The sequence below is a fragment of the Epinephelus fuscoguttatus genome, linkage group LG5, assembly GCF_011397635.1.
Source record: "Epinephelus fuscoguttatus linkage group LG5, E.fuscoguttatus.final_Chr_v1".
NCBI classification, from domain to species: Eukaryota; Metazoa; Chordata; class Actinopteri; order Perciformes; family Serranidae; genus Epinephelus; species Epinephelus fuscoguttatus.
Genome location: NC_064756.1, coordinates 20,767,729 through 20,793,676, shown reverse-complemented (window position 1 = coordinate 20,793,676; position 25,948 = coordinate 20,767,729). Strand labels below are relative to the sequence as shown.

The 25,948-nt window shown below is 41.8% G+C and overlaps 1 protein-coding gene across 1 annotated transcript; it reads right to left on the bottom strand.

Annotated features, from left to right (window-relative positions):
* On the bottom strand, positions 1-24,071 carry si:ch211-235m3.5 (BICD family-like cargo adapter 1). The gene is made up of 10 exons (XM_049576062.1): positions 23,514-24,071; positions 19,787-20,002; positions 9,870-9,989; positions 8,073-8,219; positions 7,409-7,591; positions 4,873-5,037; positions 3,663-3,746; positions 3,014-3,126; positions 2,619-2,739; positions 1-1,668 (listed from the first exon to the last, which is right to left on the bottom strand). The coding sequence occupies exons 1-10, from the start codon at positions 23,757-23,759 to the stop codon at positions 1,429-1,431; spliced, it is 1,635 nt and encodes a 544-aa protein (XP_049432019.1). The 5' UTR covers positions 23,760-24,071; the 3' UTR covers positions 1-1,428.
* Between the last annotated feature and the right edge of the window lie 1,877 nt (positions 24,072-25,948).

Below are 25,948 nucleotides of genomic sequence, written 5' to 3'. Positions count from 1 at the left end.
TGTGTGGACCTAGAGCTAATGACTAAGGAGAAAACTGGACCCTGAGGCTGGACCAGTTGGGAACCACTGGTTTACGAGGCAGGTGTTTGAGCACCTGAGCATCATGTCATTACTGCTATTGAGGTTTTAACGTATCAGTCTCTGTGGATATGTTATAGGCAAAACTAAAATACTATAATGACGATTTCTGCAATTATGCTCAATAATTTTGTCAAAAATCAATTTCAAATGGCAACACCATGAAATGTCTAAGTAGTCAAGGAGGTTGAATGTTTTCTAAAGGCTCTCTACACTGAGTGCATCTCAAGTAAATCACTAAGGACAAAACATACTTGTTTTCAATTCAGTCTCATGGTCATCCTGGGCATTGCTGCATTCTGATATTGTTCAGGAGAAAAGTAGTTTCAACTCCACATTGAAGACATTTTCAGTCTTTCGATTCTTTTGTGTTTCTGTTATCAAATTCTCTTATTAGACAAAGTAGGACAAGACTAGAAAGAAAGACAATACGCAGGTCCTTCTCTAGAAGTAGGTCACCTTGATTTAGATCATTCCTTTGAACTGAAGAGTTTTCTAACGTAACATCTTAAAGTGTTTCTTGTTACTGGTCGAGCACTTATCTTGGCCATGTGTCATCAGCTGCCTGACTCTTCAGTTTATTAACAAAACCTCAAAGAATTATTTGATGTTTTATGAGATTATCCACTGATCATTCCAGATGTGGCCACTCAGACATCTTAGAAAACAACCCAGCTTGTACTCAGCAGCTTTAATATTGAACACTGAGCCACAGAACGTACACATACATGTGTCTGCAATACAGACTCGTTCCACACCAAGTCGTCATTCAGAGAACAAAAACAAAATTATAAAAAAATAACAGCTATTTCAGTCTACGTGAAAACATTCAGTGTTTCTTTTACAATCAACATTTTTACACATTTAGCTTTTAAACAAAACTGACAGTAACAAATGTAACGCCTCACATCAGACTTGGTGTGTAAAGACAGTTCAGTACGATTACAAATTGATCGTAATTTCCTGACCGTCTCTTTCTCTTTGATCTGTGACATTAAATAATCCGAAAAACTCATCTACATCTACTCTGTATAGCATACAAAGTCTCAGACTTAAAGACATTCACAATGTTACAAAATAAGGCACGATATTTACAGTCTCAAACCTTCAAATGTAAATCTGTGAAAAAATTAGTGTTCCAGGTTGTCACAGTTTAGATTTTTAGAAGGCTCAGCCTCTCAGTGAAATGTGCACGATTAAGTGCCTGTTCAACAAGTCTTTGTCCGCAGCGGCTCTGTTGTTCGTCACTGAATTACAAGTGTCTTTATGGCTTCTTTTCACCATACGTGACGTGCAGGAAGCTGCACATGTGACTTCTGACCTCTCTTCAGCACTCAGCAGGTACAGCACTCACTGTCCATTATTCGCCCCTTTCCCTCGTCTTAACCAGTCCCTCCAGGGCGATTGGGCTTTGTTCTGATTAGTGTCTGAACTCCACGTGGAGGAGGTGGAGGGCTGGCGTGTCCAGGTGGAGGCCGTCCTGCTGGGCCTGCGGAAGAAGGACACGCCGTTGTTGGTGGGCTTCTTCTGAGGATGCTCCGACTGCTGCTGGGTCCTGAGCTGCTGGTTGATGATGATCTGGATGTCGTCCTGAGGAAAGGTGGGGAGGAAGAGGAAATGAGCAGGAAGTCTGAGGAGCAGGAACTCGGTCTGGTGTCTCATGTCAACGAGAACAGCCCTCTTATCATTTAAACTCACTATGTGCAGCACAGTCATCGGACCAAATCAGATTCAAACACTGCTTGATTATTAAAGGAATACTTCACCCACAAAATGAGCATTAGTCATGCCGTGTTACCCTCAATTCATGAAGAAAAATTTATTTTTCTCAGATGTCTCCACGGAAACAGCCATTTACAAACTCTCACACAACTCGTGCAGTATAACCCAAGTCTCATTTATCCTGTCACATGCTCAGTACTTCCCCAACACATGCAATTTTGCTGAAAAAAAAAACCTTAGTATTGGAGTGTGGCTTTGAAGAGAGCACAGATTCATTTTCAGTTCTGTTTTAAATATCAAATATTTTGTATTAGAAATCCAAAGCCACTTTTCAACAGATTATTTCTGATTTATTATCGATTAAAATCATATATTTCTACTTTCCGCTAACAAATAGAATTTCACCACATGATAATATTATCTGCATTATCTGCACCAAAACGCTACAGACCCGACCCTCCGGCAGATGGCTCTGCTTGGCACAGTGTGTCAGCAGCAGACGGACTCGTAGACAGAAACACCTGCCACTCATATTCTTCCAAACTGACAAAGCTGAGAGAGATAAGGCTGCGTCTGTCCCTGACCTCCCACTGAGGACATCAAACTGAGAAGCATCCATCTCCTGTCTTGTCAAATTATCACCAAAAATGTGGACAACATGCCTCAAAAAGTGTTTTTTTTTTACAGTTATAATGCAGAGCTTAAAGGTGTGAATTAAATGCAATGATTAAGGGTTTCATAAAGCAGGAGATGTGCTTACAGATTGCTATTGGCAGTTTGTGACAAAGAGACAGCATGTGTAGAGAAAGGGATCTCACCTGCCAGGCCTCCAGTTCCTGTGACAGCTCCAGTTTACGTTGGATGGCTTCTAATAACTGGTTGTTCAGAGACATCATGTCATTTTTACTTCTCACCAACTCGGCCTCCATCAGGTTTTTCCTATAGAGAAATAATTACAAGTCTTTAGTCATATACAAGAATCAATTCAAATTTATAAATGTGGCTGCAAAGGTAGCTTTCTCTATGAAACCAATTAATTAATGGCAGTAATTCATTGATTGTTTTCTGAATATTCAACCCAAAATTTGCAGAATTATTATAGCAAATGTAATAGCAATCCTGTAAAACAAACAAATGCTGTCAAAGAAATTAAAATATATTGGATTTATTATCATTTGCATTGAGAACATTGAGGAAAAAATGAGCTTCTCACTTGGCTATGGCTTCATCTCGGTCTCTGATGGCCTGCTGGACGACTTCAGCCTGCTCCTGCATGCTCTGCAACTTGTGCTTCAGCTCAGCGTTTTCCTGCTGCAGCTGGACGTTCTGCAGGACGAGGAAACAAACTGTAAAATTATCCATTTATCTGTTTACACAATGATGACGTTGCTGTGGCAATCAAGTGGTTTCTGCCCTCCAAGGACTCACAACAACGGTGATTACTTCCTTTGAAATTTCCCTTTTAATCTTTTTATTCTTCTGTACTTTCAGACAAGCCAATTTGGGGTAGAAACTATGTTCTTTATTAAAGTATATTGTCAAGTACTCTGGCACACAACTGAAATTTTAAAGGGAGCATTTGATAGTTTGTGCATGAAGGTTTGTTGGACAAGAAAGATGTGCATGTGTTTAGTCATGCACTAAAGCTGGTAGCCAGCCGTCATTTCGGGGCAAAAGACAATCAACGCTGAAGGTAAATCTCGAATAAAAATGCTCTATGAGGTCACTGAATCTTTCTACAACACTTATATGGATAACACTGACAGTAGCACGGTCAGTAATGACTCAACCAAAACTAAAATAATGGGTCGCTATGTGCGCTGCTCCTCCCTGACAGACATGTTCGTTCATCACTGGGTTACCTGATCTCTCAGCTCCTGCGCTGCGCTCGTATTCCCACACTGATCGCTGGTCCGGTCAACAAAAGCCCAATTCAGCTCCTGCGACTAAGACATTAACAAAGAGATCAGGTGTCAGCCGTGCATTTCACAGAGATTTACACCAAAAAGGGGCCTCTGTGGTGTTGGCCTATTTGCAAAGTGCTCCGAGGGAGGAAGGGGATGGGCTGGGATATTCAGTTACGGGGATAAACGCCTGTTTAACGCAATGATACACAACTAGACAATTGTATATCCTTGCTTGTGGCAAATAGAGGCTTGGCGATGCAGCTATCAATTGCAACAATTCATTGGCATCCATTGCATAAACAGGGACACACTTTCTCAGCATGATCCAGTGTGACGACAGTATGGTGCCTCTGACAGCCACAAGGGGGCAGAAAGGCTGACTGTGAATAAGCTGATAAATGTGGTATGTGAGGAGGCTACTTTCTGAATCATTTGACCTCTAACAATACAAATAAAAAACAATGTGCGGAAGTTATTCCTCTTTCAGCACAGTTTCCTGTCCTGTCCTGTCTTCCTTAGAGGTTCAAGGTTGTCTCCCAACAACTGTGATATATTAAAAAATGTGCACGTTTTTAAAAAGAAACAAACTTCCTGCATCGTCCCACAAATGTGCACCTCTGTTTTTAGCCTCTGTCTCTCTAGCACTTTCATGTGGTGTTGGAATAATCGAAAAAATGAGTTTCTGACTCAGAAAATTCATGTGAACGCCCCTCAAGTCACAACAACTCGGAAAGTCTAAGACAATTCTGGTACACAACTTGCCAACATTGTCATCATATTCACAGAAAATAGCAGCTTAAAGTGCGTATTACATAATAATCTTTTGCTCACATGTAATCTGTAATGTGCTATCAGGTTGTGACCGTTAGTTGCTGTCCACATAGAGTGACCTAGATTAGTTAGAAAAGTTATTTTTTAGCATTAGCCCTGATAACAAGTCAGGTAAAGTGATATGTTAGTGGTTAAACACTGCCAAACGCTCTGAGCAACCTCAGAGTTTTTCACATATACTCTACATTTTTATGCAATAATTAAACATGATACAAAGCCTTAAAAGACGCAACAGCCACAGTGTAATATCCCCTGCCCTCCTTTGGTTTCAAGCATCAAGGTCAAGCCTTTTGTTTTGCATTTCCTCTCCTGCCTCACACTCTGTCTATCTCACCTGAGGGCTGGATGCCTGCGCCAAGGTTTGGGCCACTCCCTTCAGCTGGTGCAGCATGGACTGCAGGTCCTCCTGTTGATCCGTGACCTCTGACCTCCCTGAGCTGCTCAGTTCCTGGGTCAGCGGGAGCAGCAACTGAAGGATGGAGCCCATTTCTTGTGCTATCTGAGTGACACAGGAGAAGAGGCATGTTAATTTAAATCAATTAGGACTTTGAAGTGTCAATTTAAAGGGACAGTTCACCCTAAAATCAAAAATACATATTGTCCCTCTTACCTGTAGTGCTATTTATCAGTCTAGATTGTGTACTGCCCCTTTAAATTGAGTGATTTAAAATATTGTGTAACTCTTTCAACACAATTGTTATAGCTTCCAGGCTGTATATGTGGCCTGTATTAAAAAGCTAATGTTTCAAGAACTGGGTCAAAAACAAAGTATGACCTGTCCTCTTTTCCTTGTGTGACACTTCTTAACACATCAAATCTGTGATGAGTGACATCAAGTATTTACACACTGGGAGGTGCAAATATGACCTCATCACTTTATTTAACTTCCTTGAGCCAAATATATCACATGATGATAGTGATCTCATGATAGCTCAACAAAGACATGGCAGCAGGGATAACCATGTTATCTATGATACAGACGCAGGTGTGAACCTATGCTGAAAGCTGTAAACCAGTGAAACTCTCCCACAATGCGGCTATGACAAACAGGAAATGGTAGTGAATGACTCATGAGCGCAGCTATACATCACATTTTCCTGTTGGAACAAAACAATAACAGCAGACACACAGAGAGTGTGAACTAACAGCAACATATTTCTCTGCGTCTTCACTGGGAAAATCAGAATTGTCGCACCTCCTCATGTCGGTCCGTACGTCACATACAAGTCACACTGTCACACAGGACTTGCACAAAATGTTCTGTCAGCATGTTCCTCTCACTGCAACATTTATACACGCTCCCATATTTCAACTTCTACACCATGTCTTTCTGGTGCCATCATTCTGTTGTCTGACTTTACACCTCTCTGGAAAGACGTTTAATATCCTGTTTCCAGTCATCACAGGAAAACGATTTTCCCTCAAAACATGCGTGAATCATTGTGGGCAGGATCAAAACACAACGAGCCCAAAGCTAACACGTGTCGACCACAGTATGGAGATAAAGTCAGCGCTAACACAAAATGATCCTGGCTGTGTTTCCTACTTCTGGTAACAGACTTACTTTCACTTTGCACAATTACCCTGCAGCATTTACTGTAAGAAGAATTTGAAACTATTTTCCCATGCTCTGCCACTTACTCCTCACTTTTAAAGCCATCCACAACCTAGCTCCTCTGTACCTCTCCCAACTCTTGCATATCCACACCCCCACATGCACTGTCAGGTCTTCCTCTTCCATCAACCTCACTGTCCCGCCAGCCCGCCTGACCACCATGGGGTCTAGGGCCTTCAGCCACTCGAACTCCCTCCCACTCTCTCATCACTCTCCACGTTCAAATCCAAATTGTATTTTTATTTTATTTTTATGTTACTTTATTCCTTATCTCATTGACTTCTCTAATCTGCTTTTATTTTTCTATCTTTGCCTGTAAAGGTGACCTTGAGTGTCGTGCATGACACCCAAAAATAAAATATATTATTATTAAAATGTATTATATCACTATTTTATTCTATAACCACTGAGTTTTTCTACCATGCATATGACAATGAACCTCTTGAATCTAATCATACTGTCTCAGCACCCACACATGCCCCCCGCCATTATAACAAAGCTGGTTCTTCATTAAAACATGTCCTTATCCTGATTCAGCTGATATAACTGAGATATCTTAGGGAAAAAGTGGACTTGAGAGCTACTTTCAATCACAGATAAATACACACTTGGTGCTCTATTGAGTATTTCTGGTACAAGGACAGTGTATTCGTGTATGTCTGGTTCAAACAGATGAAGGAACACATCACCCAGTCAGTGTAATGGTGTGGCTCACCGATGTGTTTTTAATCAGTTTTGGACAATGGAGAAGAATAGGCAAAATCAGAATTTGGCATCACAGGCAATTCTGTTAATTGGAACAATTGTTTGTTTTGGTATTTCCATGGGATTTATTAAATATAAGAAAAAGAATTTCTCATATAGAGCATACAGATATTTTTTGATTTCACTGATGAGATCTTGGCCAAATCTTTCTCCACTTATGACTTGATGGTTTAAAATACTGAAGTCTGACTAAAGGGTGTAGGTCTTGTTTTAACATTAGGGGCAACACATATGAAATGGGGGCTTTGAGTGTTCTGTGTTAGAAAATTATGAGTGTCAAACATTTAACTTCCTACATTCTGGTGATTTTTATGCAACAATTTGTGCCTTGTCTGCATAAATTCATGGTGTAAATGTCTTTAACACTGTCAAAATAAAAGTCCTCTGCTGTTTTCACATTTTTAATGCATATTTTCTAAATAGTGAGGGGCACATATCCCCTGCGTTCCCCCTGAAATCTATGCCTGTGGCGAGTAATCTGCTTTGGTACCTCTTCTTTGCTGACTCCCAGCGCTGCTGTCTCCAGGCTGCTCTCCAGCTCAGACAGCAGGGAGGCGTCTCCCTGGCTCCTGCCTTCCTGCAGGGACACCTCCTCCTGAAGCTCCTCCACCTGGGCCTGCAGCTGCTGTGAGCGACCCCGCGCCGCCTCCACCTCCTGCCACGCCTCGGCTAGCTGAATCACAAATAGTAAACACACACATGAATTTAGAGACAAACTCAGCAGGTACAAAAGTGAATAAGACAACACTGTGACTCATCAGATTATATTAATGATAAACAGAGAGAGATGAATGTGATAACACAAAAAGGCCCAAGGCCATGTGTGTTATTTAAAAAGCGCACATGTGAGACTTGTTTCGAGTGACGTTCAGCACGAGAGAAATCCTGACATGCCAGATTCCAGCCCAACATGAAACTGAACGAACACGAGTGGAATCCAGAATTGCGAGGGAAAGTTACAATGACGGGGATGAGGTGATTGTTTAGCAATGCTCTCCACAATCCCGCCGAAACCCAGGCTGCAGGGCAGGGAGCATAAAATCCCTTTGTTATTGAAGGCTCTTTCATTCATACACTGCCTGTGCTGAGCTGTTTTGTGTCGCCTGGTCTGTGTGTGTGTGTGTGTGTCTGTCTATGTGTGTTTGTATACGTACCTGCTGGCTGTGCTGCTGGTTGAGTTGGTCGTGCAGAGCCAGGCGTGAGTGTAGAGAGGCCAAAGTCGCCCTTAGCTCAGTGTTTTCTTGACACACACACGCTAAACGCTCCTCCAGCGCCTGCTCCTTCTGGGTGAGACGCAGCACCTGAAAGAGAGAGAATTGAAGAGATCTTAAATTAACAAAATAAAGTTATTTCTTCTCGGAAAGAAAAACTCCCACTATTCCCTTGCATCACACCGTATCCACCAATGCTGATACATGAGAGTGTTTGGAGAGGTGCCGAAAACATCTGCAAGTGAAAAAATGACAGGTACTTTCCATCATTTGGAGAATGTTGCTTTGTTTCTCTGTTTTGGAAACAAGTAACCAACAGTATGGAGGCGTGACTGAATAAACCATCTCCAGAGTCTCCCCAGCTGTTTATCAGGAGACAGATCTCTTCTATCACCAGGTATATCCAAACAAGAATCTAGACTGGCATGGGCAGGTTTTAAAAGGACTGTCCTCCATCACTGGAAGAGCAAAGCTAGATTTTGCTTAATGATTAAAATTAATGAAGGATATTCTTCTTTTGAATCTGTAATTGAGAGGACTAATCGTCAGCAAGGGAAGTTCTGTGAAGTTGAGCGTCATTTTTAAAAGAATTTCATAAAGACAGAAACATAATAGGAAGTAAAAGTTACTACTTTATTGTGAAACTGCCCCATTTTTGTTGTATTTATTGTGCTTTTTTTTTTTTTTTTTTTTAAACTTTTCTTAGTTTTGTCATCTTATAATATTTATATTGGCTTCCTCTGTGTGCCCAGATTTGTTCTGTTAGGGGACGTACACATGCTGCGTTTTTTGTGCCCTCAAATTCACTCTTTTCAATGTAGTGGCACTTGTTCCCGTGCGCCTATTTTTCAGGGCCCAAGATAAACCCAGTTCAATTTTTGGAACACAGCAGCGTGCACCACGTCATGTGACAAGGAACAACCAATCAAAGCTGACAGATATCTTTCCTTTCTTCCGTAATTATCAGTCTGTGATAAATATGGAAAAGTTCATCGTCTTTGTTCAGGGCTGCCAGAGCTTTACATCTGTGCCACTAGGCAATAGGTCTACACACATAAACAGCACCTGGAAGAAGATCAGCTCTGCACTCAGGATTTCTGGTAAACAGGCTATGATGCAGTGCTTGTTAAGGTTGCTTGGCAACCTCAGACGCAAGCTGCCACCGCGCTCTTGAAAGCTGGCTCAAAAAAGGCACAAAAGTACTGTCCAGTGTCCGACCTCGCGTTTTCCAGGCAGTTAAAGACACGCCATGTGTACGGCCTCTTATCTGTTCTTCAATGTTTTACTGCAATGTAATTTTGTGTCAGAATATTCTGAAAGAGGCACATGAGACAAATAATCTGTGAAAAAAAATCATGTTCCTCCTCCTCTTCCTCCTGTTAATCTACTGGTATTTGCTGCAATCAATTGAGGTGCACCAAAAACAACCACTCAGAGCTGAGGAGTCTCTAACACAGCTCTTCATCATCAATCAATCACAGCTGGTGAACTATGGTCAATTAATCAAGTTTCTGTTACTGCATTGCCTATTTCTTGCCTCAAATGTTTTAGAAACATATTTTAGTGTACTGTTTAGCTGTAAAATAAGAACCCTTGTGTCCCATCCGCCGTTGGAAATAGTCCACCAAAGCACCAAGCACCGCCCACCAGCTGGACCAACTTTCTCATTTTACAGCTGAACAGTACACTAAAATATGCAATGCAGCATTTAGAGGTTCACATAGAGTTCACGGTAGCTACCTGCTCCTTCATGGCACTGATCAGCTCCTCGTCCTGGGGCCTGTTGTGGCTTCCTTTTTGTTGGAGCTCCTGTTTCAGAGCCTGCAGCTCACTGGACATGGCTCGCTCCACCTCCATCGCCTACACACAAACACACACCAGAGAGAAACACAGACATGAGATTCCCAAAATGGATTGAATGTATAGAGATGTGGCTTTTGGATTTACATGACAGCCTTCTTTGTGCATTTTTGTTAACTTTCAGGAGAGAGATAGACACAGAAAAAGTCCAATAACTATGACCAAGACAAGCAAAGTGGTATATTTGGATCTGTCAACTTGAAACTCCAAAACAAATCCCGCCTGAGGGATGAGCTTTAAGAGAACTGAGACCTCAATCTTGGATCTTAAAATAACCAAATATATAGCAGGAGGGATCTAAATCCTGTAATCTAGAGCCAGATGAGGACAAACACAATATGATACCTGACTGAAAGGTAGGGATTAGGTGACTAAAATTGAACATGTGTTTGGTTTTTGCTGCAGGCCATGCTGTACAAGGAAAATGAGTGTTTTCTTTTCTCCCTTTGGAAGACTTACTTAGAGAATATTACCAGTTTGGAACACAGTGACCCCCAGTGTGGTCTAAAGATAAAATCGAAGGGGTCACAACATGAATAAAAGGGTAAAAAAGACAAAAATAACTTTATTTTTTCTTCTTTTCTCTCATTTTTGCTGGAAATAAAGATATTTTCACCTCTTTAACTTATAACTTAAGTTATAACTTAACTCATAACGTAAGTCCACATGTTAAAACCATAACCTGAGATGAGAGTTCACATACTGGCTCATTTAGAGTTACCTTTTGGAGGTGACAGAGACACACAGGAGAGGCAGGGGAGACAGAGGGTTAAGGACTCAGCCAATAAGGACTCGGCCTTGTGCACTCTACCCAGGACTCTACAATGCACAGTCCTGCCGATGGTTTCACACAGCAGACAGGGCAAGAAATGAGGCAAGGCACCAGCTAGCTACCTACCTAACATGCATATAAACAACGTAGGATTTTAAATAAGAACAAAAATGCAAATGTTTTATGAGAGAGGAAAAGCATTCAGCGTGTTTGTCGAGCATGTTTCCTGTCTACATCTTAATTGTCAAACTGTCCAGCACAATGGCCAAAAATAATCTTCAAAAAATCTCCTTTAAGGCCAGACACAAACCAACAAACAAAAGAAACATGAATCCTGTGATGATTCATCCATCAAAGGAACGATTTTTAAAATTTCGTCATACTTGTTTATGTGAAAATTGGCTTTCTCAGCACGTATCTCTCAAACACAAGATTTTGAAACATCAAAAAATAAAATTCTGGGATCTTTGGAGTGCTGTTGTGCCAGATCTGAAGCCTCGGTGAACACCAACCAGTCACCCTCCCAATCCCCCTCCCGTCCCCCCAGCCTGGTCTGGGACTCTCAGGTCCCCTTACTCAGCAGTTTGGCGGGCCCCTGTCAGGTCCCATCACCGCCGCATAATACAAGATGAAAGGGCGGCCTCTGCGGCAGATGGAGCAGAGGGCATCTTGGTCTTGTCTGTGACATCATCATGCCACATTAGACAACAATGTGGCGGAGGGTAAACTTGGACATCACCAGGGTGAAGCAGAGGGGGGACCGCTTGTGTGTACGTGTTTGTAAGAGTGTACGGAGGAAGTGAGGCAGGCGTGAGGGCTAAAATTAGTGGGAAGTGTGTGTGTGTGTGTGTGTGTGTGTGTTTGTGTGTGTGACAAGAGCAAAGCCGGCACTGATGGACAAAAACAAAACATGGCATGCAGACACACTATGGAGAAGAAAAGGGGGGGGTTAAGGATGAACGTCTGTGTCTGTGTGCCGTCATTACTGCTGCCTTGTCTCGTCAACACGGGCCCCTTTTCCACAATAGAGGCAGCGACCCACTGAGAATCACCAAAACAGGAGTAGAAGGAGGACGCTCCATTTGGTAGAGACATAAAGATGATATCCCCTCACACGGCCCCCCAAGCCTCGGGCCCTCACCGACCCAAACGCTGAGGTATCTACCAGCTGACCACCCCAGCTACAGCCGAGCCCCTCAGGGAGCTCACAGAAAAGATGGCTTTCCCCTGGGATCAGGGGATGTTGGGGTATAAGGGGCGACATCAAAAGGGCAAATGAAAGATTTATATCTCTCTCAGTGTATATTGTCTTTCCCTTTTTGTTCCTGAGCTGCGTGATGCTGGCAGAGGGAGCAGAGGTCACGGGGGCTTGCCTCAATTCAGGCATCTCTTTTTACAATAACGGAAATCTCACAGCGAGGAATTTGTAACAGTTGTCCAATAACACAGTGATCCACAGCCAGGGCAGGTGATCATGTAACACTGGGTGGGAAACAGGAAGTGAAAAGGTAATGGGTTTTTCATCTGTTAACCAGACACAGAAAAATGATCATTTACACCCAGTTTTAAATATTTGGGCACCATTGATTAATTTGCAGGTTCGATTTTCAGTGAATCCATGAATCATTTAGACTATGAAATCTAAAAAACAAAAACAAAAAAACATCGTTTTCACTTAATTTCTGAGGATCCTCATTAGCTATAGCCAAAGTAGCAGCTATTCTGCGTAAAGTTTGATAACTGAATATTAATTTTTAAGCAATAATGGCTCATATTTGCTGGTTCCAGCTTCTCAAATGTGAGGACTTGATGCTTTTGGGTGATATCTGATAGCAATCTAAACATATTTGGTATTTGTACTTTTGGTTGGATAAACCAAGAGATCTGAAGACATCATCTTGGGCAGTTTTTCCCTATTTTCTGCTGTTTTTATACAGCAAACAACCAGCGGATTCATTGAGAAAATAATGCAACGATTAAGCCCAACCTGAAGCCCAATCAAGACACACAGAACAAAATCCTCTATTCCAGTTGTAACTGTGGGAGCAGAAATACACAGAAACACCGACACAACTCAACACAACAGAGGCAACAACACCCGCCTGGTAATTTAAACACATCAGACATGGAGCTTCTTTACTCTCTTTCTTTTGTGCTTTTGGTTGAACAAAACAAGATATTTAAAGGCATCACTGTAGGAGTTGAGAGAATTTTATTGACAGAATGGTTGACCGAGGAAATAATTGGCAGATTACTCAAACAGCTGCAGCCTGAAAAGAATAGTGAACAGAAAATTGCTTGTTTCGTCCAAAAGAGAAGTCCAAAACACAAAGACATTCAGTTTGCCATCATGTCTGACCAGAAAAAGAACCAAACCTTCACATCTGAGAAGCTGGTGCTGCTTTAAAATTAACCATAATGATTAATCAATTATCAAAATAGTTGCAGATTACATTCCTGTCGACCAACAAATCAATTTATTAACTAATTGTTTCAGCTTTACAGAGCATTAGAAACACCTGCTGGTATACCCATCCTGGTTTCACAGAAATACGTTAAATGGACACAACGTCTTATCAACACATTACGAGGCGGTGGGCACGAAATGGGTTTAAGTGACTAGCTGGCAAATTGAAAACAATGCCAAAAGAATGTCAGTGGTTTGTCATGGTGGACACATGAATTAAAGGATAACTTCGGTATTTTTCAACCTGGGCTCTATTTCCCCATGCGTATGTGTGCGTATGATTCATAGGTACAACTCTTTCTAAAACTGGTTCAGTACTGAGGGAGGCAGATGCAGCGGGGAGCTGCGAAACAAGCTAAAACCGTAACGGGGGCAAATGCATCCCGTATAAGTTTGCGCATTAAAAGTGCTTTTTTTCGCCACTGACCGGTTCAGATCGCCAGTGCTATCTCTGTAAATAGCATAGTAAATGTTACCCTTACCTCTGGGCTGTGTGACGTCATCTCATGAGAGCTGTGCTCCACTGTATCTGTAGCTCTCTCTACTCGTGGGGCAGCCGTTTTCTTGAAGAGGTGTTTTGGGATTGGATGTCTTCTCTTCTTCGGCTGGCAGTAGTCATCTTGGGAGAAGTGCAAGGCGCAGTGTCTGGACAGGAGTGTTGTTTTGTAGCACAACTAACCACAACTTCAGCATCTCACCGTCCAACAAAGGCAGCCTATGAAAGCTGTACGGGGTGTTGCGCGACATCCTGTTCTTGCAATTTGGATAAGCACAAACACGAACCATTGTTTTCAATCGATGCAGTAAAACTCTCAGCTGTACTCTGGGACAACCATCGCCACTCTGAGCGGCGCTCAGCATGGCTCCTCTGTTTTCTTCCGGCAACAAGCAAAGCTCTCGCGAGATGACGTCACAGCCCAGAGCAAGTGAAGGGTAAGGGAAACATTTAGTATGCTATTTACAGAGATAGCAATGGCGATCTGAACCGGTCAGTGGCGAAAAAAAGCACTTTTAAAGCGCAAACTTATATGGGACGCATTTGCCCCCATTACTGTTTAAGCTTGTTTCGCGGCTCCCGGCTGCATCCGTCTCCCTCAATACTGAACCAGTTTTAGAACGAGTGGTACCTATGAATCATACGCACACATACACATGGGGAAATAGGGCCCAGGTTGAAAAATGCCGAAGTTATTCTTTAAGTATATTAAACGAGAGTGTTCATGTAGGGCTGACTTGAGAGGTGGTGGATGGGTCAATCAAACATGGACTTTTATCCAGGAGACTACTTTTCGTGCCCCACGTGAGACCAAAAGTTGACGTAGTTATGTGACTTTAAGGACTTTCTGAAACTACTCAAAGTATGTAAGTTTATGTCACTTGTGTCCTGTACATAGTGCAACCAAAACAATCGTTTTTTTCTAAACTTGACCAAATATTTTTTTGTTCTCTAAACCTAACCAAGACCTTTTCTTTACTTAAACCTTACCAAAGTTCCGCTGTTGGTAATAGACTTTGCATTGGCATTGCCGTTGTGTTTTTCACTCAGGACGTTAACATGACATTAGAGAAAACTGATTTAATTGTAAACATGTTAGTCTGACTGAAATCACACTAATCGAATTTCTCAAAGTCAGACTAACACACCCAGACAATGAAATTGGGAGTTGATTTACTCCAATCGGACCCAAACTAGCCTAGGCACTCTGCACATGCTCGATAATTTCCACCCCAGGCTTTGACTCAGAAGTCAAACAGCATTAAATGCATAAAAGAAGAAGAAGAAGCCATTAACAACATGGTGAAATCTACATCCAGAGCTGTGTATTTTTGGATGGACGGGGTGACACGGTTCATGCTGTGTCAGCTAAGAGAGGTAAATATTTCAAAATACATGGATGGAATGAAAATGTGGAATGGTGACTGTCTGGTCTGTGACGTAAACTGTCAACCGGAAAAAGGTCCAATGCTAACAAGCTGATAGGGGGCATATCGTCACTTATCTTAGCGGATCTGGACATACTTCGGTCAATAAATGGAAATTCTGTCACATGTTTGTACTCTGGGACAAGGACAGTAGTCCAATTAAATGGCCTAGTCAAGCTATATACCGTAGCTCGACTTGACTGTGCATGTAAAAGTGCTGTATGAGAATGTGTTGCTCTAATGGGATACTGGTTAACAGCACCACACACTACAGCTTCTAAAAGGATCGTAAAGTTGAATCAGCGCCTCGCTATATAAGTTTACACAAAAGATGAACATTAAAATCTTTCTAAATGTAGGATTTATTGCAGGACATTTATTGCATTGACTTTTCTATCAGACTAAATCAGTTATTAGCAAAGTGTACTAAACAAACAGGCAGCTGAGTTGTTAGGCTGACTCTTACATCACACCTTTTCGGTCGCTGGCTGGTGTAAACATCATGATAGCAAAAACTGATGAATCATTGATGGTTATACTTCATTTAACTTGACACAGGTTAAAACCAGTGACCTGAACTTACCTTTAAGGATCTGTTATCGAATTCTTTTCCCAGTAACCAAAGTAATTTTTATCAACATTTCCAGCTTATCGTCCAATAGTCATACTCCCTTTCCAGTCTGGCATTTTTTACCCAGTAGGTGTGTTTATATCCAAATTTCTAACGCACTGATAACAGTTTGCTGTGGAACATTTTCTTGCACAAGAGTCAAGCTAAACTAGCAAAATGTCGGACTCTCCTTCTGAGAAAATACTGTCACAAGAATCAGATTTTATGTATTTCCTTGTTAAACATTCACTGAGTCAAGTGATACACTGACACAGACATGCAGCAGACACAAGACAAACTCATTAATGCTTGACTTCGGTGTTCTCACGCTGTGAGTCAGTGGCAGGAATGATAACATTTGTAATGTAATCAGAAGAAAAACACCCTGACACCAGTCAACACTGCCTCATATTTTAACACCTACTTTCCTCAGCTGCTGTCCAAACAGTCAGCACTGGACCATGTGACAATCTGGCACACGTCAACATTGTTTTTATGCAGCCGCTTCCTCAAATGCGCCAGGATGGAGAGTCTCGGCAAATCTTTCCTCTCACATCAGGGCTTTGCTTTGCTGGTAAACATGATGAATTCTCTCAGGCTTCTGTGGTGCGATATAAAGACGCCCTCCTCCAGATTCGCGGCATGCTCTGGTTACGCTCTCACAATTAGGATATAGTGTTTCAAGCTCTCTGAAACCTCTCTGTGTTTCAAGCTCAGTGAAACCTGCCACAGCATCAGTATATCAGGACTCATGCAAAGGTTTAGTGCTGTGAGTTGGATAAATCAAGACAATTTGGCATAGTTTCACTTTTTTCTGTCATTTGTGAAGAGCGATTCAGATTAAGCCTGATTTGAAACCCAATCAAGACAAATAAAAAATTACCATGTTCCAGCTGTAACTGTAGGAGCGCTTTTTCAAACACACAATGACAGGAATACACACTCACCGCAGCAGGAGCAGCAGCACCCCTCACCACGTCTGGTAAAGACACGTCAGACATGGAGTTTCTTCACCGTCTTCAACACATTCACCCTCTCATCTGGCTACAGAGTCCAGAGCTGCCCACTCTGATGCCAAGTAAAACATTTTCTCCACTTCCTCCTGCCCAAACAGTGATAGCACCCTTTATCTAAATTGACTTTTTCCTGAACTTCTGGGGAGTCTGCTTTCCTCAGTAAGTGTTTCAAAGATATTCATAGTTCCTTATTCTGTGGACCTTGACACATGGGAGGGTTGTTCACCGGTGTTTGGATTGGATTTTTAACTTTGCCAGCTCAGGTTTGTTCGTCACTTTGAAACAACACAAGGAACCGGCGTATGTAACGCAACTTGTCATGACCGTAATGTTTAGCAAAACATTCCCTTCTTTCTCAGGGTGGAAAAAACCCAAGGTTGTCCAGCTGTGTGATTCAATCAGATCCTCTATATTAGCTGATAAGAGGCTGTAAAATATGTCACTGGTTTGATTTTCCGCCCAGTGTTCCCTTAACATTCAACACTAAAGATCATAAACGTATGAGCTGATAACGCTTTGAATCAGCTGTATGTTGCCAGTTCTATGGTCATTACGTAATGCAAGAACCTAAGCACCTTGTTAAACGTTAACTCCATGTTACTAAATAAGCTGGACGTGGTTAAATAGGTGATAATGTTCTCATGCAGGGCTGAAATGAATGATTATTGTTAATGTGGCAACCATGGCTCAGGAGGTAAAGTGGGTTGCCCAGATTATCAGTGGTCCAGTCCCAAGTTTCTCCAGCCACATGTCGGAGTATCCTTGGTCAAGATAGTGAACCCCAAATGACTCCACCTGCGTGTGTTAGGTGAGTAGCAGGTGGCACCTTGTATGGCAGCTCTCAGCCATCAGCGTGTGAATGGTTGAATGTGGTCAGAAGACTGGAAAGGCGCTATACAAATGCAGGTCCATTTACCATAATGGATTCATCTGCCTTGCTCGAACACAATTGGTCATAATTTACTAGGGCCCAAGGAAAAGTCAAATACCTAGCTCAGTTCAATTGACAATCAAAACTTAAATATATTCAGTTTACAGTGATTAGATAGAATTAACGCCTTGTGTTTGTAGACCTCCACTAACCAGTCAAGTTGCAGTTACAGTTAAACATGGATGCCTCAAACACATCTTCAACATGGCAGCACAGAGGATCTATACAATCAGTACAGTTTCAAGGTGTGCACCCAAAATTAGTGTCACCAATTCAGTATCTGACCAAACCTCTCCTGAGTTGAGACGCTGAGTAATGGCCAGAAAAGTCTTTCTGCAAAACATGATGATGTCACAGTGAAGTTGACCTTTGACCTTTTGGATTTAAAATCTCATCACTTCATATTTTTATCCTGTTAGACATTTGTGTAAAATTTTGTCATAATTAGCGTAGGAATTCTTGAGTCTAAGGGTGCTTTCAGGCCTAGAGTTGTCTTGCTTTGGTCTGAATCAGGGACTAATTTTGTTTCAAAGTTTCATAATTGCCTAGAGTTGGTTTGTGCTCTCACTGCAGCATTTACAAGCGGACCAGATCAAATGCCTTGCTCGAGAAAGCTGCACCTGATTGGTCAGAATTTCCATGTGGGAAAAATCCAGGTAGTAAACAAAACGTTGAAGAAGAGTACACTTGCAGGATAAATGTGACACTTTCTAATGTCACAATGGAGGGACAACTACGCAGGTTGATTTTGGCGCTGCTCATCGTGGACTATATTGCTGTCATTGTTCATTTTAGTCAAACCATGCAGTTTGAAAACGAGGCGCAGCTCCAACTAGAAAACAATGTTTTGATGCATTGGATGTGCTGAATGTGCATATTAAGGCAGTACAGGAGGAGGTGCACATTAATAATCCTCCAGGACTGTAACATGCTCATGTTTAACCCAAACAATGCGTAATTTAACTGCAGTTGGTTCAGATCCAGGTCGGAACACGTTCTCACAGTTCATTTGTAACCGGACTGAGACCACCTCTTCAAGAAGGTCTCGGTTTTTGTGCCTACCCCAGTGCAATTGCTGTGTTCACAGGTGCCCAAACAAACTGCACTTAGGGGCAAACCAACTTGAGGGCAGGTATAAAAGCAGGTTTGTGCCCAATTAAAAAAAAACAGCTCCCTCAAGGTCTTCTTGAGGTCTTGTGTTCACTAGGATGGGACAGACTAGGTCACACTGACCATAACCTTTGACCTATGACCACCAAAATCTAATTATTTCATTGTTGAGTCTAAGTGGACGTTTGTGCCAAATGTGAAGAAATTCTTTCAAGGTGTTCTTGAGATATCATGTTCATGAGAATGAACTGACGGACAGACAACGCAAAAACATCTGTTGCTGTCGTGGAGGCATGTGAAGCAGAATATCTTCACATTTGAGAAGCTGGAAAAACAGCATGTTTGGTGTTTTTGCTCAAAAAATGACTACATCAAATTAACAAACAGGCATGACTAGAAGAGATAAAAGTAAACGCAGCATCTGTCAGAACTTTTCTGTACTTTCCTCCCTCTGAAATCATGCCATGGCATTAACTTTCACTCCCTTCCTTGTTTGCATATCGTTTCCATGCTGCGCCAAACCAGCACAGATCATTTGCCTGAAGCCAACCATTTTGTTTCATACTGTTTGACCAACTTCTGTCTTTCTCTGCTCAGATGAAAACTTTCCTTTTATAAAATCTTGTATAAGTGAGCATTTTGTCACAGCTTTGCTCTGAGGCTGTGAACAGCTCTGAGAGTTTGGCCTCGCTCTGGAGCACATCAGACTGAGTCAGAGTGATACTGATAGAGGTTGTGCAGAGAACATTGAGTTTCAGTGTGAGGATTGGGTGACAGCCCGTCTTATCTAGTTTGACTGAGAAGGCCGGCAGCTCTGGATCCACAGCTCAGGTGTTTGTTTCACAGAGGCTCAGTTACCTGTTACAGCCACAAGGCTTCTTTGAGCCAAGGTCTACAGCTCCACAGTTCAGCCAGAATAACTTCAAATACACACGCTGACTAAAACTCTACCCATGTGTGGGACTCACAGTGTTGAGCTGCTCCCTGAGTCGCTGTGTCCGCTCGCTGTGCTCCAGCTCGACTCGACTCTTGTCCCTCTCGGCCTCGCTGAGGGCCCGGGTGAGCCGCTCCACCTGGCCGCTCAGCTCCCTCACATCCCTCTCCAGGTCTCCCACCTGGCTCTCCCACTGGGACTGGCAGCCCTCCAGCTTCACCCGCAGCTCATGCCTGCCCTGCTCCAGCTCCTACACAGGGGTGCAAAGATCCATAATCACAGTTAATCCAACATATGCTGTTTATACTTCACATAGGTTTAAAATTATGAAGCTTATCACTTATAGGACATTACAACATTTTATTTTGAAAAGGAATCTGAGTTACAAAATGGACTCAATCAGGGCTGTGGAGGATTACAGGAAATGTATGACAGCTGGAATCTGAATGAAAATGGAGTAGTGAGGTTGCACTGTAGATTTACAATTGAATTTATATGTGTGTATATGTTGCATTAGAACCAAGACTACTTAATAATTGATTAAGTGTACCAGTGTAACTATCAATGTTTCAATTAGTTTCTAGGCAAATAAGTCCTTGCCATATCTTTATTGCACCTTCTACAGTACAGATGTAAGTCGTACTCACACCTGATAAGATTCAAGACTCAACATCTGATGAACACATTGGCACTGAGGCCATTATTTAGTCTGCTGTAACCACTGCAGTAATACTGATAACATGTAAAAGTCTGCAGACAGCCTCACTTCACCTGCTGCCTCTAGCTTCACCGCTGTTAGATTTGTTGTCTTGTAGACATGTATTAAATTTGGACTCTCATCACTAATTCATCTCAAGATGCTCAGTGTGTGTGAGCGTTTTGAGGCTCCAAGTAAATCTATGAGCCTCGCTGCTGACACTAACTGCAGTCCTCTCCTTGTGTTATATGTACAAATTAACTGCTGACGTCTCATAAGAAGTTAGTGTCGCACATGTTTGAGTCGTCGACAGCAGGTTGCCAATTTCTTTAACAACCTGTGAAGATAGCCTGAGAAACATTCCAGTAGAGATGTTTTTCGTGAGCTGGAAATACTTTTGTGGTTACTGAACAACACAACAGAAAGAGAGTAAAGTGAGAACACAAAGGCATGAACCTGATCGCACGGAGGAAACTTTGTGTGTATTCTTGTCAGTCATCTTCACTGATTAAATAGCTGCTGCTTTGTGTGACAACTGCTCAGTGCCAGGACAAACTATTAATTCTTGAACTTCTCATCCAAGGACGGTCTATGAGGTGTTGAAGGGATTAGAGCAGATTGAATCAGGTTGTATTGTTAATTAGCCGCTCCTCTTGATGAGCCCAGCCCACAGCCCAATGCTTTAGGGTGACCTTGATGTAAGAGTGTGAAACCTTTTTCTGAATGTTGAACTTTAGAGAGAATTCCACACCCTTGTTGTGAACAGTCTCCACTGCGCGGTGCATAAAACTCACAAAACACTCGTCTGAATCAGCCACAGAAATGGACCTGAATGATTTTTTTCCTTCAACAAACCTTGCTGACTGTCTGCACTTTCATATGTGCTTTTCTATTGATATCTATTAAACAGAATATTTATGTTGTCAAGTTTGAAGCAGTCTTTATATTGACACTGATTTACAATGTATATTGGGTAGGCCTATATTAAATGTTGTACAGTCTGTTGCAGATCACACAGTATGCTTACAATTGTTCACATTGTTTCTCACCACATTATTTGTGTTTTGTACATTATTGTATCACATGTTGCTCTCTATCATTACAAATGAATATTTAAAAACTCGATACAGTATAGTATCACAATATTTTGCATGGCATTATTATATCAAAAAAGGGATGCCAAGTACCCAATTTTTAATTATATATAAATTATTAATATTGCAACAAAATTAAAGGTCCAGTAGACACATTTTGCTGTAATAGAAATTGTTAAAGTAAGTAATTTGCAGTTGGAAAAAGGTAATAAATCAAACACTGTGATACATATCACAATATATATTGTTCATATACTCAGCATATCGCAAAACATATAAAATCATATTAATATTTAATCCTGACTTAAAGACAGACAATGAACTGAAAAATAATAACACAAGTATGTTTTCTTTAGTCTATAATCACCTGAAAATAAGAATTGTTGTGTTATTGTTTCCTTTGAATGCGCTGTTTATATCTACACAAAGCGCGGGTCCCCATCTAAAATCACCATGTTGCACCACCATGTTTCTACAATAGCCCAGAGCGGACAAAACAAATAGTGGCTCTAGATAAGGCCATTGACTTTGTTTAGTAGTTAGCAACCCCTCCGCGATGAGCCAAACAACAACAGATTTTTAGCGTGAAAGTGCTTCATTCAATGTTTTTACTGGTTTGAATCACCGAGTCTGTTTGTTGTGGAGAGGAAGAGACCTCTGCGGATAATTCTGCTCCCTGTAAAAAAAACCTGAACACCTGGGTCTTCAGTTATCAGAGCACACATTAGCTGATGCTGGGCTAGCAGCCTGTCTCTGACATACCGGACAGCATCGGAGAAACACTGAACTGTAACGTGAAGCTGCTTTATTCAGTGTTTTTATTGGTTTAAAGCACCAAGTCTGTTTGTTGTGGGGAGGAAGAGACCTCTGTGGATAATTCGGCTCCCAGTAAAAAAACCCTGAACGCCTGGATTTAATGTTATCAGACAAAAAAGGGGAGCACACATTAGGTGCTGGGCTAGCAGCCTGTCTCTGACATGCCGAACAGCATCAGTGAAACACTGATTTGTAATGTGATGCTGCTTTGATCAAAGTTTATACCAGGGGTGGGGGGGGGGAATCAATACAGCATAGTATTGCTATATATTTGAGTGGCAATATCGTATCGTTACACAGTGCCAAGTATAGTTTTTTTTTTTGTATTTTATGCATTATCTATATTACAAATACAAACTAAACTTTAGGTAGCCTACTAGAATACTTAAGAGTAATAGTATCAGTTGCTTTTTCAGTCCACTAGATACATTTTGCAGCTTCAAAAAATGGCTGAGGTGAAATGAAAAGAATGAAAATCGCATATTAACATATTTAAAATTGCAATAATATTGTACCTTGACATAAGTATCGTGATAATATCGTATCGTGGATCCACTGGTGATTCCCACCCCTAGTTTTTATAGGTTTACCTCACCAGGTCTGTTTGTTGTGAAGAGGAAGAGACCTCTGAGGATATTTCGGCTCCTGTTGGAAAAAATTCCTAAGAAATGGACACTGAGGAATCCTAACAGGGAGACTTTTCAGCTGGCTGTAATCTGCAATCCTCACCTCTAGATGCCAGTAAATGCTCCTAAATCTTACACATTATTCCTTTAAGTTTGGTAGGGTGTGATTTCTGGTGATTCCCACAAAATCATTTTGAAATATAATAATACAGTAACTGCCAACTAGGTGTATTTTTTTCACATTTACCATATGCGAATAAAGATAACATAAATTGAGTATAACTTTCTGTTCTGGATTCATTTTGTTCCCAAAGTTGCTCTGCAGTCTGATACTAGTGTAAGTTACATGAGTTGTGGGCGTTGTTGTTGAGTTTACGCACATTAGTTCAGTGAGGAAACATTTGATTTTCACAGCCCCCGTTTCAAATATCATCAGCAACCGTGTCGTCAAATCTTTATAAATCATTTTCCAATAAAAATCTTGCATTATACACAATATATTTAAAATAAAAGGCGGATGAGTCTTACCTCCAGCTTGTCTGCGTATTGTTCATGAAGTTTGTCGCTCTGCTCTTTCAACTGTCGGTTTTCCAGGAGCAATGCGTTTCCCAGCTGGGCTGCCAAAATAACCTCTTCCTCCTTTTGTTTCAAAGCAGCCACAAGTTCATTGGGGTCTTGATAATCAGTCATTTCCTCCGCGCCGTAGTCGAAGTAGAAATCCTCCTCCAGGTCCATTTTCTTGGGCTTGAAGCTCCATTCATCCAGCCGATCCATAATAACCGAGTTTAATCAAACGCACCACCTGAATAAATATTATTTTAAATACACAAAGACACAGAAACAAGTTGAAGTTGTGCCGCACATGTGTGAGTGACTTGTCCGTCCATGTCACCTGAGTGTTGCTACTGCTCTGAGTATCAGTGTGTGTGTTGGTGTGTGTGAAGCTGGAGGTTTGAGCTCCACAGTGAAAGTAGGCTGGTCCGTGTGTCGCCAGCAGACGACTGTTTGTCTCCAGGGGGATGTGGCTTCAGTCACCTGAGCAACTGTTACCAACCACACTGACACCTGTCCTCCTTCAGGACTCACTGTGTCATGGTGGGAAAATTCCACGTGGTATAGAAACACCTGTGCGATGCGTCAGTGGGGGAGTGGGGGGGTTACTCAGATAATTTACTACAGTGAAACTAGCAGTACCACAGTGTAGTAAAAATAATCTGTTACTTGAGTAAAAGTACAAAAGTATTAGCATCACAACATACATAAGACAGTTCATCACAAAATCTAAGTGACATATTTTCCATCCTACTTGTAGTGCTGTTTGTCAGTCTAGATTGTTTTGGTGTGAGTTGTCGAGTGTTGAAGATATCGGCCATAAAGATGTCTGCCTTCTCTCCAATATAATGGAACTAGATGGCACTCGGCTCAACAGCAATGTCTCTTTCCAGAAATCATGACCCTTGTTGTGAGCAATTTTCATGTAGGAACTATTTTCTCTCACCCCAACTACACCCACCAACTGTATCACTGTGCAGAAGGAAGTGGCCTCTACTCATAGATGAGAGGCTCCTGCTTGTGACAGTACAAGATGCAGACATTGATGGTGTCCTCCTAGAGACATGTAGGCCTATAGCTGCAGCCACGTTCCACTTGGAGCCTACACGACATGCTCCTATGCTCATCTGCCGCCCACCACCACTACCACAAGACAAACCCAGCAATGCAATGGTTCTTTGAACCCTGCTACAGCGCAAAGGGTGCAGTGGTTAGCATTGTCATCTCACAGCAGGAGGGTTTTGGTTTGAACGCCTGGGTGGGGAGCCCACAATGTCAGCTTGGGTTTTCTCTGGGTACTCCAGTTTCCTCCCACAGTCCAGAGTCATGCAGGTTACTCTAAATTGTGCGTAGGTGTGAATGTGAGTGTAAATGGTTGTCCGTCTCTATTTGTCAGTTCTGTGATAGTCTGGCGACCTGTCCAGGGTGTACCCTGCCTCTCACCCAATAGCCCCCAGCCCCCCTGCAACCCCCAACAGAATATGCTGTTACTGAAAAATGAATGGTTGTAGTGAATAAATGAAGTCAAACATAGCAGTTATCCACTTTATTGTACATTATACATGAAGACATGATTCACCTTATGAGCAACGGGATGTAACCCTTACCCTCGCGTAAGAATATCACTGTTGCTAATTATCATCGCATTGTAACAAGCACAAGCCTTTCGTCGATGAGTAGATGCACACTTCCTTCAGCGCGGTGATACGGTTGGAAGATGTAGTTCGGTAGAGAGTAAGTAGCTCCTACAGGAAAACATCTACTTCCATTATATTGGAGAGAAGTCAGACATCTCTGCAGCTGATATCTCCAACACTCGGCAACTCACTAAAACAATCTAGATTCATAAATAGCACTACAGGTAAGAAGAAAAATATGTATGTTTGATTTTGGGGTTCTTACGTCCCTGCCAGAGGTCTTGTGGAAGGGGGGGGGGTTACAAAGCGAAATGGAGGGAAGAATAAATTAGAGATTGCACATGGATTTCTAACTGTCCAGTCATTAGAATAGATCAGCCTAAAAATCAAGCATTTCCATTTTAATTTCACCATGGATGGATTACTGAACAGGCCTGACAGGCACAGGGGCCAAAGCGTCTGGGGGCCCCTGGACATCACCTGCAAAATGTTAGTTAAATTAACATGTAACTGACCAGGAAGAGACTTATAATGACCACAAAGAGATGCAAATGTACTGCAAAGACACACATAGTAACTACAACAATGGGCAAAACAACTATTAAAAATGACCAAAAAAAGACACAAAACAATAACAGAGACACAAAAACCACATTGTAGTTGTAATTGGCACAGGGGTGTGATTTTACGTCATTTTACCTGTTCATACACTGGTGTGACGGCTTTTAGACAAAGAGGGTAACTTTTTGGCTCTGAAATTTTCTGTTGAGTGTA